General features: G+C 38.4%; 1 protein-coding gene across 1 annotated transcript in view; it reads right to left on the bottom strand.

Annotated features, from left to right (window-relative positions):
* Positions 1–22,083, bottom strand: part of OXCT1 (3-oxoacid CoA-transferase 1) — an 89,847-nt gene that overhangs the window by 20,655 nt on the left and 47,109 nt on the right. The window contains exons 8-13 of the mRNA XM_063319478.1: positions 20,950–21,057; positions 18,172–18,283; positions 17,607–17,701; positions 16,936–16,984; positions 13,760–13,832; positions 12,922–12,997 (exon numbers count right to left, since the gene is read on the bottom strand). Coding sequence (XP_063175548.1) covers positions 12,922–12,997; positions 13,760–13,832; positions 16,936–16,984; positions 17,607–17,701; positions 18,172–18,283; positions 20,950–21,057 — 513 coding nt within the window. The remainder of the gene's footprint in view (positions 1–12,921; positions 12,998–13,759; positions 13,833–16,935; positions 16,985–17,606; positions 17,702–18,171; positions 18,284–20,949; positions 21,058–22,083) is intronic.

The following is a 22,083-nucleotide window of genomic DNA, read 5'->3' as shown; positions in this document are numbered from 1 at the left end:
AACTAGCCAAGTAATTACATGTTTTTATTTTGAGGAATACCCAAAGCATAAGAGCACTACATCGCTCTCAGGGCATCTACCAAACTCCCACAACTTGCACTTTCCCTGGCACAGGGGACAGCTGCATCCTAAATTTCAATTAAAATGCTTCAGTCTAAAACGTGATTCCCAAAAGACATTTTGTTGCTTTTTGCCTGGGATAAGCATGCAGACCAAAACAGTTCTGAGATTTATAAACACTGCACATTTACAAGCAACAAGCAATTTCTGTTTCTTTTAAATTTTAATAGCATATTTAATTGCATCTGACATAAGTCAGATTCTTTTATTTGAATATTTTGCATGTAATATGCAGTGTGTCATAAAAATAAACATTTTCACCTCCTGAAGACCATTTGCAACAACCACCTCTGCCATGAAATCTCTGAAAAACTAAATTGGGTTTACAGTGCTGGATACTAGCTGAAGTGTGAACTATACATTTCACTTCAATAAAATATTAATTTTTATTTATTTTTTATTGAACAGGGCAAGTTGCAGAAAGCAAAACTGTTGACTCTTGGTTACTTGATAAAGCATTTAAGTGTAATGTAACAACCTGTAAAAAGCTCAATTGTTTTAAACAATTCATTAAAAAAAAAAAAGGAGGTATTTCAAATAAGCAACTGCTAAAATACATTTGCAGGTTTCTGTGTCTTCTTGCCATATTGGTAAAGTTCAGGGTTTGCATGGCCCCTTGCCCCCCATTTATTTATTTGTTTTTTGTTAATTCCCAATTACATTGGTGCTGCTAGCTTAAGAAACCAGAAGGAAAGACTTAGTTCAGTGGCAGAACACTGGTAATTTGAAGAACTATTATAATGCCCACTTCACCAGCAAGAGCTTGAAGCGAGAAGAAAAGCTTTTTGAATTAACCATGTGCTTCCTGGGAGGTCCCATGTTGGCAATATTTTTACAGAGGGTTAGCTGGAGGACAGAAACAAGCTGACAGTTTCCTTCTAGCTTCTCAGTTTCCATAAAAGGTCCATATTCCAGGGAGGCATTCTGCTTTTCCTATTGTGCTCCATCAGCAATTCTTGCCAAGCCTCAGTCTCATCTCGGGATGCAAGAGGTGGAAATTCACGGACCTTATGAATTTTATTCTTTTTTTTAATTAAGATATTCAGCTCTTCTGCTTCTTCACTGCCATAAACCCACACAAAATTAGTGAAATTTCTTATAATGCCTGCTTATTGCAAAATAAATGATTTTGTTATTGTTGCAATGGGGCATCTTTAAGAAAATATGAGAGAAGGGTACGTATTTTCTCGTCTGATGTCTTCGTATCAGAACATCATTTGAGTGGTCAAAATATAACACTAAAGAGCCTCAGAACGTAATTTAGCCTAATAGTAATTCCTAAACAGAAACCTTCCTGTTGTTTTGGTCACTTGTGGCACCCAAGACAACCTGTGGCATTCCAGCAGAAGCTTGTGAGTACTCCAAGGTGCTCAAGACAGTCAAGGTATTTTTCAAGAGAATGCGGAGGTTTTCCACAGTGATGTTGCAAGATGGAAAGATGCTATAGGAAAAACAGGAAACAATTTATAAGAAAATCCAAACAGATTAAAAAGAGGTGGCTGAGAGAAAAAAGGAAAATTCAAGAGCCTTCAAACTCTATTAAGATCTTGAATAAATGCTGATGTCTTATTCCCAGGGGAAAGGACTTTTCTTCCATAACTGAATTTTATAGCTACTCCCAACGTCATAAGATAAAATGCATCTGAACTGATCTGGTTATGTTAAAAGAACATAATCTTTTGAGACAGACACGTATCACATCAACAGTTCAGCAAAGCAGATGCTAATGATGTGTTCAAGAAACAGTGAAAACCTACCAGTAGTAAATGCAGAGTTTGATGGAAATAAAAGCTTGAATAATTCCATTTAAAACTGAACATGAAAGAACAGACAAGGTGGAAACATACATCCATTTGAAAAGGAACTGAGCTACTTCCCTGTTAAGAGTTCTTGCCCATGTTGCCAACTACCCTAATACTGTATTAAATAAATAGCATTTAGTCTGAAATTTCTCTCTCCTTACATTAAAGAAAGAATACGTATGCCTCACACTACGCTCAGAGTTAGTAAAACTACTATTTCAAAAACTCTCACAGAAGACAATGAACACTTCTAGTTTAAACTACAGTCCTCATGCAGGCTTCCCAATCAATCTGAATTTTCAGGCATCTCCCTGGCAGACCTTGAACAAGTTACCTAGGATGACAGAGTAAAGATTTTAACAATGTCAGTATGGTCTCTGATGGCCACAGACACAGACTAGGTGACAGGTACAGAATCCATCACCAGTCTCAGGTTTCTTATGAAAGAAAACAATTATATCATGCCAGGGACAGATACTAAAATTCAGAGCAACTGGAATGGTATGAACTCCACAGAGAAAAGCAGAAAAGAAGGTAATGCAGTGGATACAAGATACTTCCATCATCACCATCAATGGTGCTAACCCTGCAGTCACACAGATGAACTTAGGACCCCTTAAAAGTTTTCTGCTCTGCCCTTCTCTGCAGTGGCATGTGAGCACTACTAACAGATGAGTCACACAGGTCTCCCTCTCTGTATAGGTGCTGCCTGTCTGCACAGATGTGCCAGCTTCAAATGACACACACAGCACAAGCGAAGAGGTCATCAGAGCCATATATAACTATTTAATAAAAATATCTCATCAATTGTTGTGGGGTTAGATGTGGTTGGTTTGGGGTTTTTTTGTTTGTTTGGAAGGGTGCATATTAGCACAGACCTTAGATTTGTACAAAAAGGATATCAATCAGAAGGTAATATCAAAAAATACATACGCATACATCTACTCTAACTATATAAAAATGTAGATGACAATCTTTTGCCCATTGCTAACAGTTTGGTCCAGTGTTTAAAGGAAAGGTACGTTTACAGTTGATTCTAAAATGAAGGCCACACTTCCAGATTTCACTTTCCATTTCTTCAGTGAAAAAGACTGGATGAAAAATGCATCAAAAAAGCTGAAGATTAAGTGTTATGAAATATACTTCCTTGTCCTATTTTCCACTGATTTTATGTCCTTATATGGCACAACTACAGAATTATTTTAATTATACTGTCAACTATGATGCCTAAATTAGATTTTACCCTGAGAATATGACAAAATGAACATTATGAAGAAACACTGGGAAATCATTAACAGGGTTTTTGAATCAGTAGAGTTGATAATGCAACAATACAACAAAGAGTTAATACTGGAAGACTGCCACAAAGCTGAGGACACTTTGTACATGCACAACAGGGTGAAGATGTATTTTAAAGGATGTCCAAAATAAAGATTTAGTTGTATGGCCATACAGAAAATTACCTGATTCTCAAGAATGCTGACCAGATATCTCCTAACACACAAGTAATGAAAAGCAAAATTAAAAATTAAGTATCATTTTTGAAAGAATGGAACATAAGTTCTTGAGTGACTGATACTTCTTGGCAAAACTTATTAATAACTTTTCCTTAAAATATAGCATACACAAATATGTGTACTAACTATATTTATATTTTTACTTCCCATAATCAGAAAATTAAGGCAGTATAAAATACGTGCAAATAAAGCTGCTAAAATTTTATTTCTCTGTTCTTACTTACTTGAAATAACTGTTGGCAACAGATTCAAATGAATGAGTGAAATTCAAATGAATACACTGAAAAACTGCAACTCAGGAACAACTCAAAACAGCCTGTGACATGGTTCATTGAAATGGATTTGCTTTACAGAGAAGAATGTTATTTCAGTGTAGTGGGACCTTTGAATACTGTCTCCAAAACACACAGCATAGCGTGCAATAATTAAATATTACTGCCAACATAATACTAGTCTCACTCGAAAATGATGGTTCCATGTCGTAGTCAATATTGTTACCACTAACCCACAGATCAGGAGTGTATTTAGACACATGCTTGCATTTTTGAGATAGGGAGAATTTCTTCAGCGGCTCTCATTATACAGATGCCTAATGCATTGCTGCCACTTCCCACATTGAAAATTTAAGAGATTATGAATAAAACACCAACAGTGAGCTCCTACATTCCTTCTGCAGTCTGAAGAGAAATAAACACAAACAAAATTGATAGAGAAAGCTCAAAAAGGTGAAAGAAGTAAAGCTAACACAATACTCTCCCCTTCTCCGTTGAGGCTCCAGGACTCTTCCTGTGGTGTTAATTACATGCTGCAAGGGCTCTGCAGGGCTTCCAGGCATGTGTTTGTTGGCGGAGAAGCGGTAAGATGATATACTACTGTAGGCTTCATTCCAAGACATGTGTCCACAAAAACATAGTATCTTTTCATATTAAAATAATATCGCATTGAAATGTAGATTTCCAAGGAGACTCTAGGTAACTGCAGGTCCTGTCCTCCTTTTTTCAGCTACTGCTGTAAAAGCCCTAATCAGTCATGTCCTAGATATCAGACTTCTTCACATTACTACTAAGAGAAACCCAGTCACTGAACATAATTAACCTGCATATTTTCTACTCATACAGAATTTAGCTAATTTGTAGCAACAGGGCTCCTTGGAGAAGACTTACGGTGCTCTCAGGCATTCAGGGATACATGTTCTTTCTCCCATCATTAAAAATTATAATTTCAAGTCAGAAAAGCTCTTGCTGTGGAGCCTTCTGCTCTCACAAATAATAACTAAAAACAAAACCAAACCCAAAAACCCCCCCCACAGTCACATACTCAGCTGGCCTCTGACAGTTTACTTTCATTTTAAAATGGCTTTACCAATGAACGTGCAGTTCAGCTCATGGTCAAAGCGTCCAAAACTGTGCAAAAGATGTACTTTGAAGGCCTGCAGAAAACCTACCAATAATATATAGACTCATATTCATAACACTTTAGGTTATACTGACCTCTACAGATGGTAAATTAAAAGATTTATTACTAAATTTTAATTGGGTTTCCTCATGTCTTCCTTTCAGATAATCTTCTTTGATAAAGCTTAGAATTTTTGTATCATTTTCTTTCAATTTATTTCATTCTTAAGGCTTTAATCCTTTAGGTTTGGCTAGTCTTAGTCAGAGCATTAAAAATTAAGGCTGCTGCTTCTTAAATTCAAAGAGTGTTTATTTTTTCCAAGAACGATTCAGATTTATGTATCCAAACTGCATCAACCTGCACAAATTACTCTCTTCCTCAGCCTCCTAATTGCATTATCTTAGCTATCAAAACAAGAATTTTATACTCCACCAGAAGAATATACGAAGCTAGGATTAATTTTCTTGCTGAAAATTGTATTTGGTTTATATTGTTTGTAGGGAAAAGATATGTTAAATAGTATCAGTCCCGATATCATCCCTGAGGCTGCTACTTGTTAACTGAACTGCTGGCCACCAGGCTTTGACCCTGGTAGTTTACGAAATTGCCAGCTTTCTTGGCACCTTTGGATGTATTCTGTCCGCCCTCATGGACGCTTTTCTTAATCAGTCCTCAGTCCTCTTCTACAGTGGATACTACCCACCCTCCCCCAATTTCTGCCACTATGCCACTGAAGTCCAAGGCAACCATGCTGAGTACCTCAGCCTTAACCCTGAATCACAGAAACATAGAATCATTTAGGTTGGAAAAGATCTTGAAGACCATCAAGTCCAACTGTAAACCTCACACTGCCAAGTCCACCACTAAACCACATCCCTAAGCACCACATCTACACATCTTCCAAGTACCTCCAGGCATGGTGACTCCACCACCACTGTGCTGGGCAGCCTGGTCCAATGCTTGACAACATTTTCAGTGAAAAAATATTTCCTAATATCCAGTCTAAACCTCCCCTCGTGCAACTTGAGGCAGTTTCCTCTTGTTCTATCGCCTGTTACTTGGGAGAAGAGACCGACACTGACCTCTCTACACCCTCCCTTCAGGTAGCTGCAGAGAGCGATAAGGTCTCCCCTCAGCCTCCTTTTCTCCAGACTAAACAACCTCAGTTCCCTCAGCCACTCCTCATAAGACTTGTGCTCCAGACCCCTCACCAGCTTTGTTGCTCTTCTTTGGATGTGCTCCAGCACCTCAATGTCTTTCTTGTAGTGAGGGGCACAAAACCAAACACAATATTCGAGGTGCGGCCTCACCAGTGCCAAGTACAGGCGGACGATCACTTCCCTGGTCCTGCTGGGCATACTATTTCTGATACAGGCCACAATGCTGTTGGTCTTCTTGGCCACCTGGGCACACTGCTGTCTCATATTCAGCCAGCTGTTGACCAACACCCCCAGGTCCTTTTCTGCCAGGCAGTTCTCCAGCCACTCTTCCCCAAGCCTGTAGCACTGCATGGGGTTGTTGTGACCCAAGTGCAGGACCAGGCATTTGGCCTTGTGGAACCTCATACCGTTGGCCTCAGCGCATCGATCCAGCCATATCACAGATCCCCCTGTAGAGCCTTCCTACTCTCAAGCAGATCAACACACCCGCTCAACTTGGTGTCATCTGCAAACGTACTGAGGGTGCACTCCACCCCCTCGTCCAGACCGTTGATAAAGATATTAAACAGAACTGGTCCCAGTAATGAGCCCTGGGGAACACCACTTGTGACTGGTCACTGGCTGGATTTAACTCCATTCACCACAACTCTTCAGGCCTGGCCATCCAGCCAGTTTTTTACCCAGCGAAGTTTTTCACCCGTGCACCCATCCAAGCCATGAGCAGCCAGTTTCTCCAGGAGAATGCTGTTGGAAACGGTATCAAAGGCTTTACTAAAGTTCAGGTAAACAACAGCCACAGCCTTTCCCTCATCCTCTAACCGGGTCACCTTCACATAGAAGGAGATCAGGTTAGTCAAGCAGGACCTGCCTTTCATAAAGCAATGCTGACTGGGCCTGATCACCTGGTTGTCCTGCATATGACGCATGATGGCTCTCAAGATAATCTGCACTATAACCTTCCCCGGCACCGAGGTCAGACTGACAGGTCTGTAGTACCCTGCATGCTCCTTCCAGCCCTTCTTCTAGATGGGCATCACATTTTCCAACCTGCAGTCCACTGGGACCTCCCCAGTTAGCCAGGACTGCTGATAAATGATGGAAAGTGGCTTGGTGAGCACTTCCACAGCTCCCTCAGTACCCCTGGATGGATCCCACCTGGCCCCATAGGCTTGTGTGTGTCTCAGTGGTGCAGCAGGTCGCTAACCATTTCCCCTTGGATTATGGGGGCTTCGTTCTGCTCCTGGTCCTTGTCTTCCAGCTCAGTGGACTCACTACCCCAAGAACTACTAGTCTTACTATTAAAAACTGGGGCAAAGAAGGCATTAAGTACCTCAGCCTTTTCCTCAGCCTTTGTCACTCTGTTTCCCCCGTATCCACTAAAGGATGGAGATTCTCCTTAGCCCTCCTTTTGTTGCTAATGTATTTATAGAAACATTTTTTATTGTCTTTTATGGCAGTAGTCAGATTAAGTCCTAGTTGGTCTTTGCGCTTCTGACTTCCTCACTGCATAACCTCAAGACTTCTTGTGGTCCTCCTGAGTATGTTACCCTGTCATTAATGATACAGTTCATAATTTTACTTTTCACCTGCAATAAGTTTCTAGGTACTGAAATGTGATGTCACACATTTCATCCATTTTGCTCTTTCATATTCATCAACTTTCAGCTGCAGGGCTCCTCACCACTGGTTCAATGTTTTTTTCTGCTGGTACAGCATGTCAGCCATATCAGTAGTTATATTATTAGCATTGTTTAATGACTAAGGGATGTTCAAAAATGTATATTAAGATGACAGAGGCCCTGGTGTCACAGGGGAACATGTCAGAAGTTCTGGTGTTTTGTTTTGACCTATGCCAAGCCTCTGATACATGTCACAACAACAACCAGAGTCATGTACCCTCCATTAGGGAGGCTGTAGAAAATAAAGCAGTACTTTGTAGTAACCTGTAGCCACCAGAAGGGCAGCAGGAACTGTTTAATAAAATATTCCTATTCTGACTCTCAAAAAGTCACCAGTAGAAAGGAACTACAAACAAAGTAAATACAGGCAGGGAGATGTGCAGTCAATCCCACAACTTTTAAAATCCCAAGTGAGACAATTTAAACTGCCACAGGAGCCAGGACTGCTGCGACAGTGCATGCTCATGCTGCTGTTCCGTAGATGCAGTGAAGCTGCCCTGCTAGCAGCAATTTCTGACAGTAGCTTGAGAGACACAGATAGGTCAGATACCTATCCTTCACTCAGGAAGTAAAACGTGGCTCCATCCAGTAGCTCCGAGCAGCCACAGGCTCCCCTTTGCTCTGGCCTGTCTGCCCTACTCCATGGCTGTGTCCTCAGTGTTTCTCTGCCACCTCTCCTGGCCACCTTCTCCCAGCGGCACTCTGTTTCCAGGTGCTCCTCAGAAATTTGCTACCTCTTTCTCCTTTCCCTCGCCAGAAACCCTCTTGTTAGTTGGAGAAATACCAAAGGGAGGAAGAGAAAAAGCCATTAAGTAGTAGTGCTTAATGGAGTAAAACTATCAATAAATGACAGCGTTTAGGAAGTAACTTCTGCCTAAGCAAACAGCACTGTTTACAGCATGTACTTAAAATATTCTCACCCTCATCTTCCTTTACTCACGGGATTTTCCTCTCCATTAGAAATTAGCAGATAAGAGCAAAGGAAGGGTTGTAATTATTGCAATGAGCCTTCCTTAGCTCAGTTCCTAGTAAGTGCAAGTAAATACACGCATGCATGCACTGTGCCTCAAGTGTCATCAAGCTCTTATGGGACAGAAAGAACAGCTTCATGATGGCACTTATTCAAAACACAAAATCTGGAGTTATTACTTGCCTCTAAAATAATGGTGAATACTGTCAATCCAAGAACCCAAACGCTACAGCGTGTAAGAAATACTTGAACCAAACCTAAACACAAAGCTAAGTGAAAAATGTTTCAGTAAAACACAGTTTAGAGTCTTCTTACACTATGAGCTTTCAGCAAAGTCAATCTTTCTATCACCCCACAAAAAACTTGTAACTAAAAAGAGGTGCATGTCGCTCATAATTCAACCTAACATGAATGATGATAACTTATCATCTTATTTACAGAAAAAGGAGGAAGATCTCAATGCCTACATGCTGGTTAATCCCATTTTAAAAATCTGTACTGCACAATAGTAATAACACATTAATAAAGCAGATTAAAAATCATCTGACCGATAGATCTCAAAACAAAGTAACCAAAGAGAAATAACTGCTGATTGGAAAGGCTCCCATCTGGATTTATGGAGTGTCATCAGGTGTATTTACTTACAAGTAGGCACAATGTCACTGAAAAATAAATCTGCAGACAGCTAAAGGTTAGTAAGAGTGGCTAATGATGATAGCAAAAACTCACAAGGACCCATACGGTGTATGCTAGTAGAAGGGTACACAAAAAGACCAATCAAAGCTATCCAAAGTTGTATTGTATGTTTTCAAAACAGGAAAGCATAAATGTTATTCATAAATTTGGAGCTGAACAGAATGGAGAGGTATCTTCAGAAGCAAAATAAGCAATTTCAATATTCCAATTGTGACATAACTTTGGAAACTGATGCTAACAAGAATCAAACAAGTTCTGGACAGTCAACTAAATATACTGGGAAAACGTCTGTGGAAAATATCTTGATTTTTAAGTTTACATAAATACAGCAGAAGTTGGATTTTCACCTTTTTCTCTAAAGGTAACTGTGTATGTACCCTGAGCAAAATTTAAATTTTTGATTCCATACTTAAACAACACCAAAACATACTTTGTTTAGAAAATTATTGTTAAGCGTGACTAATTTTGTCAAATGTAGAAAAGACAGAACTATGAAAAACACCAAAAGTTGGCATGAGAAAATGACAATACACTTGACTTTAACAGCAACTTTTAATTTTAAAAGAAAAAGTCCTGCAACTCTATTTACAAGTACTATAATGAATAACAACCCCAAACAGTGCTTGCTAAAAAGCTTTGGAACACAGCAGCAAAGTTCTAGAAAAAGACAGTGGGAGTGGTGGTCAAAATAAGAATAAAACTGGCAATAAAGCACAATGGGCTTTTTAAAAATAAAATAAAAAAAAAACAACCAACCAACCAAAAAATAACACAAAAAAACCCCAAAAAACAGACCCCAGGTAAAATGAAATTAAGCAAGAAAACAAGTGGCAAATTGCGCTGGCTCATGACATTGCTTTTCAAGAACTGTCTAGTGAATAGCTTTTAGATTCACCACAGATGCAACTGCATGAAATTTTATATCCTGAGATACCAATATGGTCAGTTGAAATTACTGGGATTTTTTTGGAATTAAAATCTATCCACTGATGATTCAGGAGTGCCTTTTTTCAGACATTTCAGCTTTGTGAGCTATCACTAGAGGTGCATTTTTGCTGGTTTACTAGGAATGCTTTAGAGCAGGAAACTTTGGTTATTACTTGTTCACTTGGGTATTTTGAAGAGTAATTCTCTTGCTGCTTCAATTTACAAAAGCAACAAAAATGCAAACAAAGCAATTCTTCCTACCTAAAATATAACCCATGCTCTTCTGCTTTCTAATACGCCTTTCAGAAACAGCTTGAGTACACAGACGGCTTTATCAGATACATAAAAATTTAACACTGCTTTTTCAGGACCCAAGGATTGTCAAGAAGAAAATCTCAGGAGTTAAGTAATCTTGAATATAAAGGATAGTCTGGGGACATCTTTATACAGTGACTCTCATTTTTCAAAAGCATAAAGAGAATGTCAGTCTAAAGCAACCCAGCCAAACAAAACCGGGAATTGATCTGACAATTGAAATAAAAAGCTGTATACATTAAAATCATCTTGAAGTGTGCCTATAAGAAAATCTCTAAATGCTATTTAAAAAAAAAAAAAAGAGCTCACACTATAACAGCTTACCTTTACATGTTTTTTCTAATCCATCTTCAAAATTTTCAGAGAATGTAAAAATTCAGAATTATTTTTAAAAGCCACTATGTAAGCAAGTAATTTCTACTTGTATAAGACATCAGAGCCACAACAAGTTAATGAAGGAAGTGCTTTCACAAAAAAAGAGCTACTTCATCCGGTAGAAGAAAAGAGCAGCTCTGAGATTGATATGAAGGAAAAAATATCCCACTCAGCTTCTCAGTGACATATATCTGCAGTACTGGACCGACAGTGTAGATTACTTACATTTATTTACGTCAGTCATCTGGAAAAAAATACAGTTTACTAAGTGTATGTTTTTTTAAGTTAGCTATTTAAAATATATAAATAGTGTTTGGGTGATTGAGATACAGAGCCATGGATAATTCAGGTAAACTCCGATTTTAGTTATCTGAGGTTTCAACTCCTTGAAAACTTACACTATCACACTTTTTCCATGGCTCAAACAGCAAACCTAGGGTTAAAAATGTAATTTGATTTATCCCTTATATTGCAAAGTGTGGGGGGGTTCTTCCATAGAGGCTGGTTTCAATATTTTGGATTCTAGTGACAAGTTCTTGTAACTCAAGCCAAAAATTAAATTGGAATTGGATAATGCAAAGCTAACCAGTATTACCTTAATGCATGTCATACTTGGACTCCTACAGTGTATCTGACCATCGAATTATGTTTAAAACACAGGGTTCTATGAAAAGACATAAAACAGCAATAGAAGAGCACACACAGGATCCCACAGTGAGGCACTAACAGCAGCATTAACTTTCAGACCCCATTTTTCACAGTATTAACTGGATGACACTGCAAGTAGATAACAGTCTTGAAAAAGCGAGCACTTGTAATAGTAGGGACTGAAAACATCTAGCCATCACTAGTCTGTCTGTTCTCATGTGTGTGGCCATAAAACCAGGCTGTGCTGTGAGAACACCTAAGGAAGACTGTTTTCTTATGTATTTATCTCCTATGTGTCATATTCCAACCTACCCATAACCCCTTCACATCCCCTACAACTGCTGACACAGACACCTGGAATTGCCCTTCAGATAACCCTTTCTCACACATTTGCCTGTACAGACCCTGTCCTCCATGACTTGCGCATTCACAGGCCTGCTGGAGAGGCCACACAGATGTCTGGGCTCAACTAACGCTTCTCCAAGAGACAGGACGTTCATTCATGTGTTTTTCCTCCTCTACCCTGGTTTCAGTTTTCAAAGACTTTTCTGAGACCTTTAGCACTGCCCAGACAGATAGAAATATGCCGCACCACTTTAATCAGGCTAAAAAGAAAATTTGCTTTTAGTCATCTCTGATACAAACCATATCAGACATCTCTGATACAAACCATATCAGAAAGTACCATATTGAAAGCTGTTAAAAACATCAAACTTCTAAACCATGGGAAAGATACATATTTTCTTTAATGTTAAATCTTAAACTGTGTTCAAAGAATGGCTTAATGTCATCAGCTGCTTAAATAATACTGGGAACAGGTTATATTGAAGTACCGCTTCCTTCTAGATGTATGCAAAATGGCAATTCTGTGATCCTTTGACAAGAACACTGAGAAAAATAATGCAGAATTTTTTTATAATGAGCTACATGCTATTTTACACCTTCCTTCAAGTTCTTGCTTCCAGGTACAAGAGTTGTCACTCTTAAGAAAAAGCATCAGTCTTCAGCAAAAAAATATGACATTTGAAAGGCACAGACCCAAGAGGAGGGAAAAGGGTTACATAAATCATGTTTAGTTTCTCACAATGCTTAGCGTAAGCATAATTTTAGAGGGCTGACTCCTGATAATTGATTGCTTGGTGCCAGCAGTACACAAGAAAATGTGTTAACCTTAAAGCCGCACATATCCTCTATTTTAATGCTTTGAGCTTCGCAACCGCTGTTCTCCTTCAGAGCGTTTCTCCTTTGCCTGACCCTCAGCTACATTTATATTATCCTAAATACAGTGCACTGACAGTAGTACAAAAACCTACTTACAGGAATCATCCAGTTGGCGAGGTCACCGTACTTAGACACCTGCATAGCTCCAAGCATTGTCAGATCAACATGGCCTCTGGCAACAGAAAGTGCATAATTAGCATATCATGTTCAAGTAACATCCCACAAATCTTAACAAGCTTTTGTTCACATTCTCATTACATAAATATAAAGACGGCGGCATACCACAGAGGTAGCAACCATTTTGCCACACATGTGGTTGGGGTTTTTTTCCCCTCTACATCTATTGCTAATGCAAATTTTTCTGTCTGCCTACTGAGCCTCAAAAACATTATTACTTTTGTCTGGTTTTGGTTAATTGCATGCACAGTCATCAGCTCTGAACTCATATTTCTAAGTGCACTCCTTCACATATTTACATGCACTCATTATCTCTCAGAGCCATTAGGATTTAGTGTTTGTTTGCATCCAACCTCCTTCCCGAAAAACAAACAAAAAACAGGTGCAGACGGTGAATTTCCATTAGGGAGGTGGAATGAGGATCACAGTTGCAAGCTGAGCAAAGAGAGTATACAGAGTGCAAGTACAGATTAGATACTTGGAAATGACCAAAAAGTAGCTGTTAAAACATAAACGTGTTTATATACGGCCAGGTGGTGGTAGACATGAACATCACTACAGTATCTATTAGTTACAGTGTTTTTCTATTTCCAATTGCTAGACCTAATCCTCTGTAAACCATCCCTGATTAAGGCTATGATCATTTTACTGCTTGTTAGAAGCTAACCACATTTCAAAGAATTACTAATGAGTTCAGCCACTGACTCAGTTTATTCTTTTCAGGTTTCAAAAGATCAGGGTTTGTGGTGTTACATACCCTCTTATCATTGCAAATGATTCATCGCTAGAGAAATAGGAAGAACCTGGAAGAACAGTGACTGTCTCCTTACCTGTAAAAGAAATAAGCTATAGTATGTATGTATTTCGTCTCTTTGACATATGAAGTCACAGCTATTAACCAAGAAATAAGGGGTTTTTTTATCAAATTCCTTTGGATTCTGTACAACTATGGACCTGATTATACTTACTATGTCACACGTAAACCTAATCAATCATAATGAATTGTGAAGCAGTTTGTTACAGTTTTTAATGATAGGATTGCCCACTCTTTGATCTCCAGCAGTTCCAGGCAAGACATCATGGACACCAGAGGCTAAGAAATCTCTGTGGACCTCAGCTTCCTGCTCTAGCCACAGAAAAAGTGAGAGGTAGCTCTCCTTTGAAACAGAGAAAGAGCACTTTCAGGAGACAGGGAGGTTGCAAGAAGAGTGAGCAGACCACATTGAACAGTCTGGACTGATAATGATGTAGAACACAGAAAAATAAATCACAGATCTAGTCTAGTCTTGTTTTGTTAAAGTGCAAAAGAGAATGTGCTTCTGTGTGCTGTACTGTTCCCTGCACAGTTCTTGGGTCAAGCCATGCAGCACACACGGAGGTGTCTCATTTTGACTCTCTCCAGAGCCCTCTCTTTCCTCTCCTGTGAGCACTTGGAATCAGTCCAAGCAACAACCATGTGTACAGGGCACCTCTGGAAAGGCATAAGAAACACAGCCAAAGGTGAAATTATAAACCAAGCATGGGAAACCAGAAAGAAAAAAAAACAAAACAGAAGACTAACCAAAGAAAAAGCTAGTGTAACAACAAAGGGGGAACAAGAGTGACATATCATTAAACAGTTCCCAGAAAACAGGGAAAAATAGGCAATAAAAATAAATAAGAGGACTGGAAAAAGGAAGGAAACACTGTAGGAAAGTTAAGAGATCTCAGATACCTGTTTTAATGTATTGAGTTCACTTGATGTATATTATATGCCAAGACATTTTACAGAAATTAAATTTTGACACAAAAAATAGTACAGAATTAAGGCCAAACAAGCAGTCTTGCAATCTGATCACAAGAATTTACCATGCAAACATCCAGACCCACTGAAACTAGCTGAATTGTCTTTCCCTACCAGGGACCCATCCAAGGGAGCAGGAGAGACAACAGGGCCTACAAGCAGCAACATGGAGTGAGAACCCTGGGATAAAGCGACAAGCTAATGCAACGCTGAGAAGAAAGAGGCACAGGCTGAGGACCACAGAATAATGTACCAAGAGCACTGTATTACCCACTTCTCGAATATGCTCTCAGGAAGTCTGTACTTGTCTACCTTTCAATTACTGTGAAGATAAACTTCATGTGAGACATTCAGAAAATGGGGCACCCTCCCCCCAGCCCCCATATTCCAGAGCAATACAATTACATTTGCAGATACGAATTTGGCAAAAGCCCGAACTGGGAGTATATTTTGAAAATGTAGACTTTGGGGGCTGATACCATACCATTCCAGTCTATGAATGCAAACAGAATTAAATCCTATTCCTTTTGCCATTTGAATTCTATTTTCTTCACATGTTTCTTTAAATTTGGCTGGAAAGCACCCAGAGTGGCTTTAATCCAACTAAGTGTCAGAGGGATTTAGCAGCTTCTGTGTGTTTCAACAATGATAACAATAATAACTTTGGTGGTAGAGCTGGAGTTCACCTATCCTGTGTCCTGTCTACTGCAGCTTCAGAGGAAGATATGAAGGTGCCTAACAATGAAGTACCAACACAAGAATAATCTGATTTCCATGTTGCATTCTAACCTCTTTATGGTAGCTTCATCCCTGCAAGATTATCTCTTCAGAAATATTTATCAACCATAAACAACAATTCAAGATCATCCTGACATCCATATAAAAGCACAGTGATTTTTCAGAGTTTTTATCAAGTTCTTGGATACTTTTTTTCAATCATCACTCTGTTAAATTGTTCCTTTCTAATGCATCTGTATCAGAATTTAAGTTCTAATATGTGTGCATATAATTTCACCTTTTATAGTAATTTTTTGATTCTAAATATTTTTTCCTTCCAATGTCACTTTCAATAATTTTAAAAAAAAAAAAAGCGCACATGAATTTCAATTCAAGAATTAACACAGCTCTCATGTGCCTCTGGCATTTTCCTTCATACAGTGTATCACAACAGTTATCTAGCTACTGGTGAGATGCTGGACTCAATTCCTTAAAAATTTCTTACTTCAAATCAGAAGATGGTCTTAAATAACTCCTTATTTAGAACATAATACTGAAACAGGGGCAGTATGATAATAGTACCAATTAGTCAAACCAGATAGCAAATGTTTCAAGTCAGTGAACAATTGCTGGACTGCACCTGATATTAAATTAAAAGCTTGTCTGATGTCAGTGCACTATCTCCTTTGACTTTTCAGAGTTTAATTTTACTTGCTAATAGCAGCTGAGAAAGGTTCTGTCTATACAGATACATACATAGATACTCATACATATATGTGTATGTATGTATATGTACACATAAATAAAAAATACAAAATCCATAGGTTTTCCATAGAAAAAAACCCACAACTCTAAGATGCCAGCTATGGGTCTACAACCTATGCCATTAACATCAATGAGCAGCCACCTGCAGCAGAGCCTCCAGTATGGCAGGTCCCAACAGGGGAGCTCTCTCCCCCTGACCTGGCTACCGCTCGCTCTCCGAATGCAAACAAGCTGCATTTCTGGCAACTCACTAGCCAGGAATAAACCAGGCCATTATACACAGGATGTTTTAAAACCTGTCCCAAACATAAATCATTAAAAGCCATTTTCTAGAAGACACAAGGTGAAAAGTAGCAGGAAAACAAATCCATATTCATGTATAGGCTTCACAGAACAACCTCACCTCTGAAAAGGAAGCTTTGACTCTTAACTGCTTGGCCTGGAAGAGGGTTTCCCTCAGTAGTGACTAAAATGCATCAAAGCGTAAGCTTTCTCAATAGAATACTAAACATCTCCATTGATCAAAACCAACCTTCACTTAAAAGAAGACAAGTATTTATAAGTAAATAAAACAGGATTCTGTGTTCAAGTACTGAATCAAAAGAAAATTTTTAGATTAACAATGAATAATCATTTCCCATAAATTGAATTTATTTAGAAGACTTTACCTGCATTAATCAGGTCTGGATCTACCTCATTTTCAAGTGGATAAGGACCCTGACAACAACACAGACGTATGTCAGCTTTATATTAAAATACTTTTGAGATACATTTCATAACTGCTTTATTATTTCTAATGTCTATTACTGAAAACAGATCATCACAGACATGTATTTTTTTGTCTTTAGCAAAACAACATCCCTGACAACATCAATTAACATATCAGGACTGACAGACGTATTGTTAGAGGCTGTTAGAATGACTAAATAACCACGGGTTGGTTTGGTTTAAGTGGCAGACATTTTTCAGAAAAAGGTATGCAGGTGCAGCTTCATAAAGCCATATGACAGCGAAAATAACATTCACTTTAAGCTCTATTTAAAATTATGTTTGATAAAGCTTACAAGGCTTGGTCTTGCAAACTACTGAAGGTACTGATTCCTTCCAGCAAAAAGTGTACTTAAGAACATACTTAGCAAAGTAGCACTATAATCCTGAAATGAGCATTTCCTTAAAAACTTGTCTTCACTACAGTGAGAATTTTATGATCATGCAATATGGCATATATTTGAATATGATTTTTAGTAAAATTATAATCAGGTTGGGGGTGAGTGGGAAATAAATCCCATGCACTGCAAGATAATTACACTGCAGTAAATGACCAAGATAATATTCTTACCAAACCCAGGACACCATTTTCGCTCTGTAAGTGAACAGTTATGTCTGGACTGATGAAGTTACTGGCCAAGAGTGGGATTCCAATACCCAGATTAGCTGAAGAGAAGTGGTTAAGGCATAAACAGGAACACACTTACTGCAAACTAGTAAATTTTAAAAAGTTATCATTGTACTACGATTAGATTAGAACTGTTCTCTTCACAAATACTTTCATTTTTAGTTAGATGCATCACATTTGTGATGAATTATTTTGACATTTGGACTGTCTAATTGCATTGTGTCAAATACTTTACATGATAAAAAACCCACAGTGCAAGTAAACTTAATTTCCAACGTATGTAACTTCTTCAAGAAATTCTTGCAAAATATACAACTGCTAACAAACTCTGCAGATATGCCTGGATAAAAACTCCAGGTACCTTATGCCTTAACATCCAATCTATATTGTCAATACAATGAGAGAATCCCAGGTTCTGGGAAGGACAATGAGCATGTTTTAAACAAAACAGCTGCGGTTGTTTTTCTAGTGAGTCCTCACTTTAACCTACAGCAAAGCTGAAGGATACCATACATGCCATCCTCAAACTCCAAAGCAGCCCGTCTGATGATCCTCTCCCTCACATTGTCTCCTTGTTTTTGTTTGGCTTTTGAGTCTTCAGGCTTTCGGATTGATAAGCGCTGCAAACGAAGAAGTAATCATAAGAAAAGGTTAGAATCCAGATTCTTGCTTCTCAAGACACAAAAGCCTGGTTTGTGATTGCACTGACATGCTTGATCTAAGAATAATGTTATTTATCCATCTTCTACAAAAATCGACCTTTAATTCTATCAGTTCAAGCTTATCTAAGCCAGCGGACTCATCAAATATCCCCAATGATAGCCTTAGAGCAAAATCTTATTTCTTTGTCTGTATTGCCAAGGCTGAGAGAGTATGTGATACATAAGCAACTAGTTAAGAAGGCACCAGGCACTAGTGCAAATACTAGCAAGTCTGAGATTCATTATCTCAGAGATACCTAAATAGACTTGTAAAATGTCTGTCTCAAATGCTCTCCTTCTGCATTCTTTCAATTCAGTGGTGCTATTCTCGATTTATACACGTGAGACAGACAAGTGCCAGTCATCTAAAGATACTGAGAGCTAAGCAAATAAGTTTTCAAACATATATCTTCATAATCTTGCACAAATCTGCTTGAACTTGTGTCCTGAGATTTCCTGGCATTAAGTCCATGCTTTCTAAATCACACGTAGGTGAAAATGCCACAATATTCAAGAAGTTTGTAAGACCTTTTTGGTAAATTATTGTTTACATAGATTCTATTCTTTGCACACCTATCCCATGCATATAAACTGCTCTGGGCAACCTCATGTCGTGCACCTCCATGTGTCATCACATCCTGTCCTACTTCAGGCCATAATGAACACATCAGGCAAAATTATCCTCTGCTCCTTTTCATCACCACAGAAGACTTTTTGCAGTGTCTTTTTTCCCCCATGTTGGGATTCACTTTCCTGTTAGGTAGTCAGAAACAGTCAGTATCAATCCTTTTACACTTCCCAGCAACTTTCTTTTTATGCCTTGGCTATTTTCCCTAGAATTGCTTCACTTGCAAGTTATGGAAAAAGTAAGAACAATCACAGAGGGTTTTTCTGCAGCAAAAAAGAAGGCTGGATAGACAGTATGACTTGCACTAACAGGACCACGTCTGAGCCAAATTAGGCAGGAACTGCTATTTAAAGCCAGTAAAATTATGACAGACTAGATTTTCTTTATTCTCTTTATTTCTCATCTCCCCTCTTACCACTTATCATACTGAACGCTTTCCTATGTACAGCCACTTCCTTCATATATAATCTTTTATGGAAGAGTAAATAAATCTGCCATTTCCTTCCTATACTTCTATTAATGAGAGGCAACACTGCCAGAATTTCAAAATTACACAACCAAATTAATCTCTGTTACAACTTTGCTGTGCAGTTTATTGTAGCTTTCCTTTTTCTCCTCTCACTTCCTTTTTTTCCTAAGCATATAGGGAAGGTAGGTAGATGTATTCACTTACGCAGACAAGCCAAAGAAAATCAGGTGTTTGTATAAAAGTCTTCCCTGGACTTTGGCAGTCACCACTACCAAACTGCAATAGGAACCTCAGTTTAATAAATGCAAAATGGATTTCTCTCATGAAAGCTAAAAGCTTTTCTGTGAGATGTTGCATCCATTCAGAAAAAGGAAACAGGCCATTAATTGCAGTCTAACACAACATGACCAAAGAAAGAATAAAGAAAGAAAAAAAAAAGAAAAAAAAAAGAGGTTTGACACATCTGTTTCCAGTCAAATACTCAAAAACATGCAATAAGTTTTTGCAGAATAAACAGATGGCAGGAAAAAAACCTAACATTCATAAAAGAGTGTATTCAGAGAAAAGGCCTTGTATGACTTTCTAGGACTTTGTGACTTGATTTTAGTAATCAAATTTAATTATTACAATTCCTTTATGCACCTTTTATTTTTTTTTATATCTTTTTCCTTGTGTCGTAAATTTCCCCCTCCACTGGCTCTTTTGATGACATTTTGAGTAATTCCCACCTCCAGAGTATGGAGACACAGGAGAAATAAAGAATTTTCAATTGCACCTCAAGAGCATTGTCGCATCACCAAAATGAACATAGGGACATAGCTTGAGTGAGGCAAAGCCACAGAAACAAAAAACAATTACATAACCATAATTTCCTTGGATGCTTTCAGTGACGAAATATTATTGCTGCAATTTTTAATAGCCATTGACATTTTTTATTCAGACCAGAAATGCCACTGGCTAAAAAAGTTCCTGATTAAAGAAAAGAAAAGAAAGGTTCCAGGAACTTTGCAAGGTAATGTACTTCAATACACAGCACAACAAGGCCCGTGACTGGCCCTACGTGACCATGTCAAAAGCTCTCCAGTAGAAAAGAAAGCATCTAATTGTCAAAGTCAGCTCTTAGTCTAGGTGTTCCCTTTGTTGTGTATACAGAAGGTGAACTGAGAGAAGGAAGGAGAATGAAGTAGCATTTTCTATCAAATTTTCAACTGCGTTAAAGGTGTCCACAACAATAGGCAGTTGCTCTAAATTATTAAGGGAAAGAACAGAGAGGCTGAGATATAAGAAACAAGGCTCAATTCTCAGACCCCTGCCTTATTACTAACTACCTTGGTAGCTACCTGAGCTCCAGTACCCAGCGAAACTTGACAGGTCTTTCTCACACTATTTTCTTGGTGCTAAGACTTGGTGGCTAGAGTAAAAACCCTGTAAATTCTAAAACATACCCCAAGCTGAAACACGTTGTGACCAAGAAGTTCAGCCACTTACTTCAATTCTCTTCTCAAACTTCTCTCCTTGTATCAGACGATCAACATAGATTTTGGGAACATGAATGTCTTCTGGGGCAAATGCTCCTATATCAACAATTTCTTCCACCTACAGAGAGAAAAGGGACAGTGAAAATATTTGGAAAAAAGTATTCAATTAGATATTTAACTTGCAATGACATTTCAAATATTAAATATACAGTGGATCAAATCAAGAAAATTAAGGAATGGGACAAAATAGATAAACCCTTTAAAATAGGCTATTTCAGATGCTTATCCTTCCTCTTCTTTCAGATGATATTTCTACGTACAAAGTGAAAGTAGTTTATGTTTTAACAGCCCAGTTTGTATGACAGCCTTGAAGAAATATACCACGTACAGTTACATCAGAGTTCTTTGTACCTATAAATAATTTCCACCCAAACAGAAGGAAACAGTATGCTGGTAACAAAATGTCAGAGTACAAAGCAGAAGTATGAATTTTAAGGACACAAGCACAGAAGTTGGCTTGAAGTTTCTCCATGGTATACTCAAAAATAAAACTGAAAACATTTGAACTGTAACAATTGATGGCAAGAAAGATGTGAAGATTGGCACTGATATATAGTATATTTTAAATGTCACCTATTTGGAACACCACAGACATAAGGGTTTTCCTTCCTGCTATGTCTGAGTTCAGGGTGGTATAGCTGGAGGCCCTGCTATGCCTGCAGCACAGACTTTTGGTGATATCTGGTGCTTTCCCTGACAAGTCTCAGGTGCAGACAGAACATCTCACTCTGCCACAAAACAGGTACTACTGTTAGGGCTGTACCTGCATCCCACTGCAGAGAAAATGTATAATATTAAAAGAACAGGTCAAAGACAATATCGGAAACAATATACTAAAAAAGAAATGAAATAGTTTCCAAACTGCTTTATCACCAGAAACTACTTAAACTTTCAGGAATGTCCAAAGTCTAAGAAACCCAAAATAAGTCCCAGGGTATGACATACCAGTAGCGGTACATCACTTAGCAGCCATCACCAGTGAAGCAACATTAAAGGGCTTAAAATTCAGTTTGCAATCCCACTGTTACTGCACAATGTGATCAATAATAAAATCTATAGTACGTCTGATTGACAATTACCTCCC

The sequence above is a fragment of the Chroicocephalus ridibundus genome, chromosome Z, assembly GCF_963924245.1.
Source record: "Chroicocephalus ridibundus chromosome Z, bChrRid1.1, whole genome shotgun sequence".
Lineage (NCBI taxonomy): Eukaryota > Metazoa > Chordata > Aves > Charadriiformes > Laridae > Chroicocephalus > Chroicocephalus ridibundus.
Note: the sequence above shows the minus strand (reverse complement) of the source record. Positions and strands in the feature narration are given on the sequence as shown.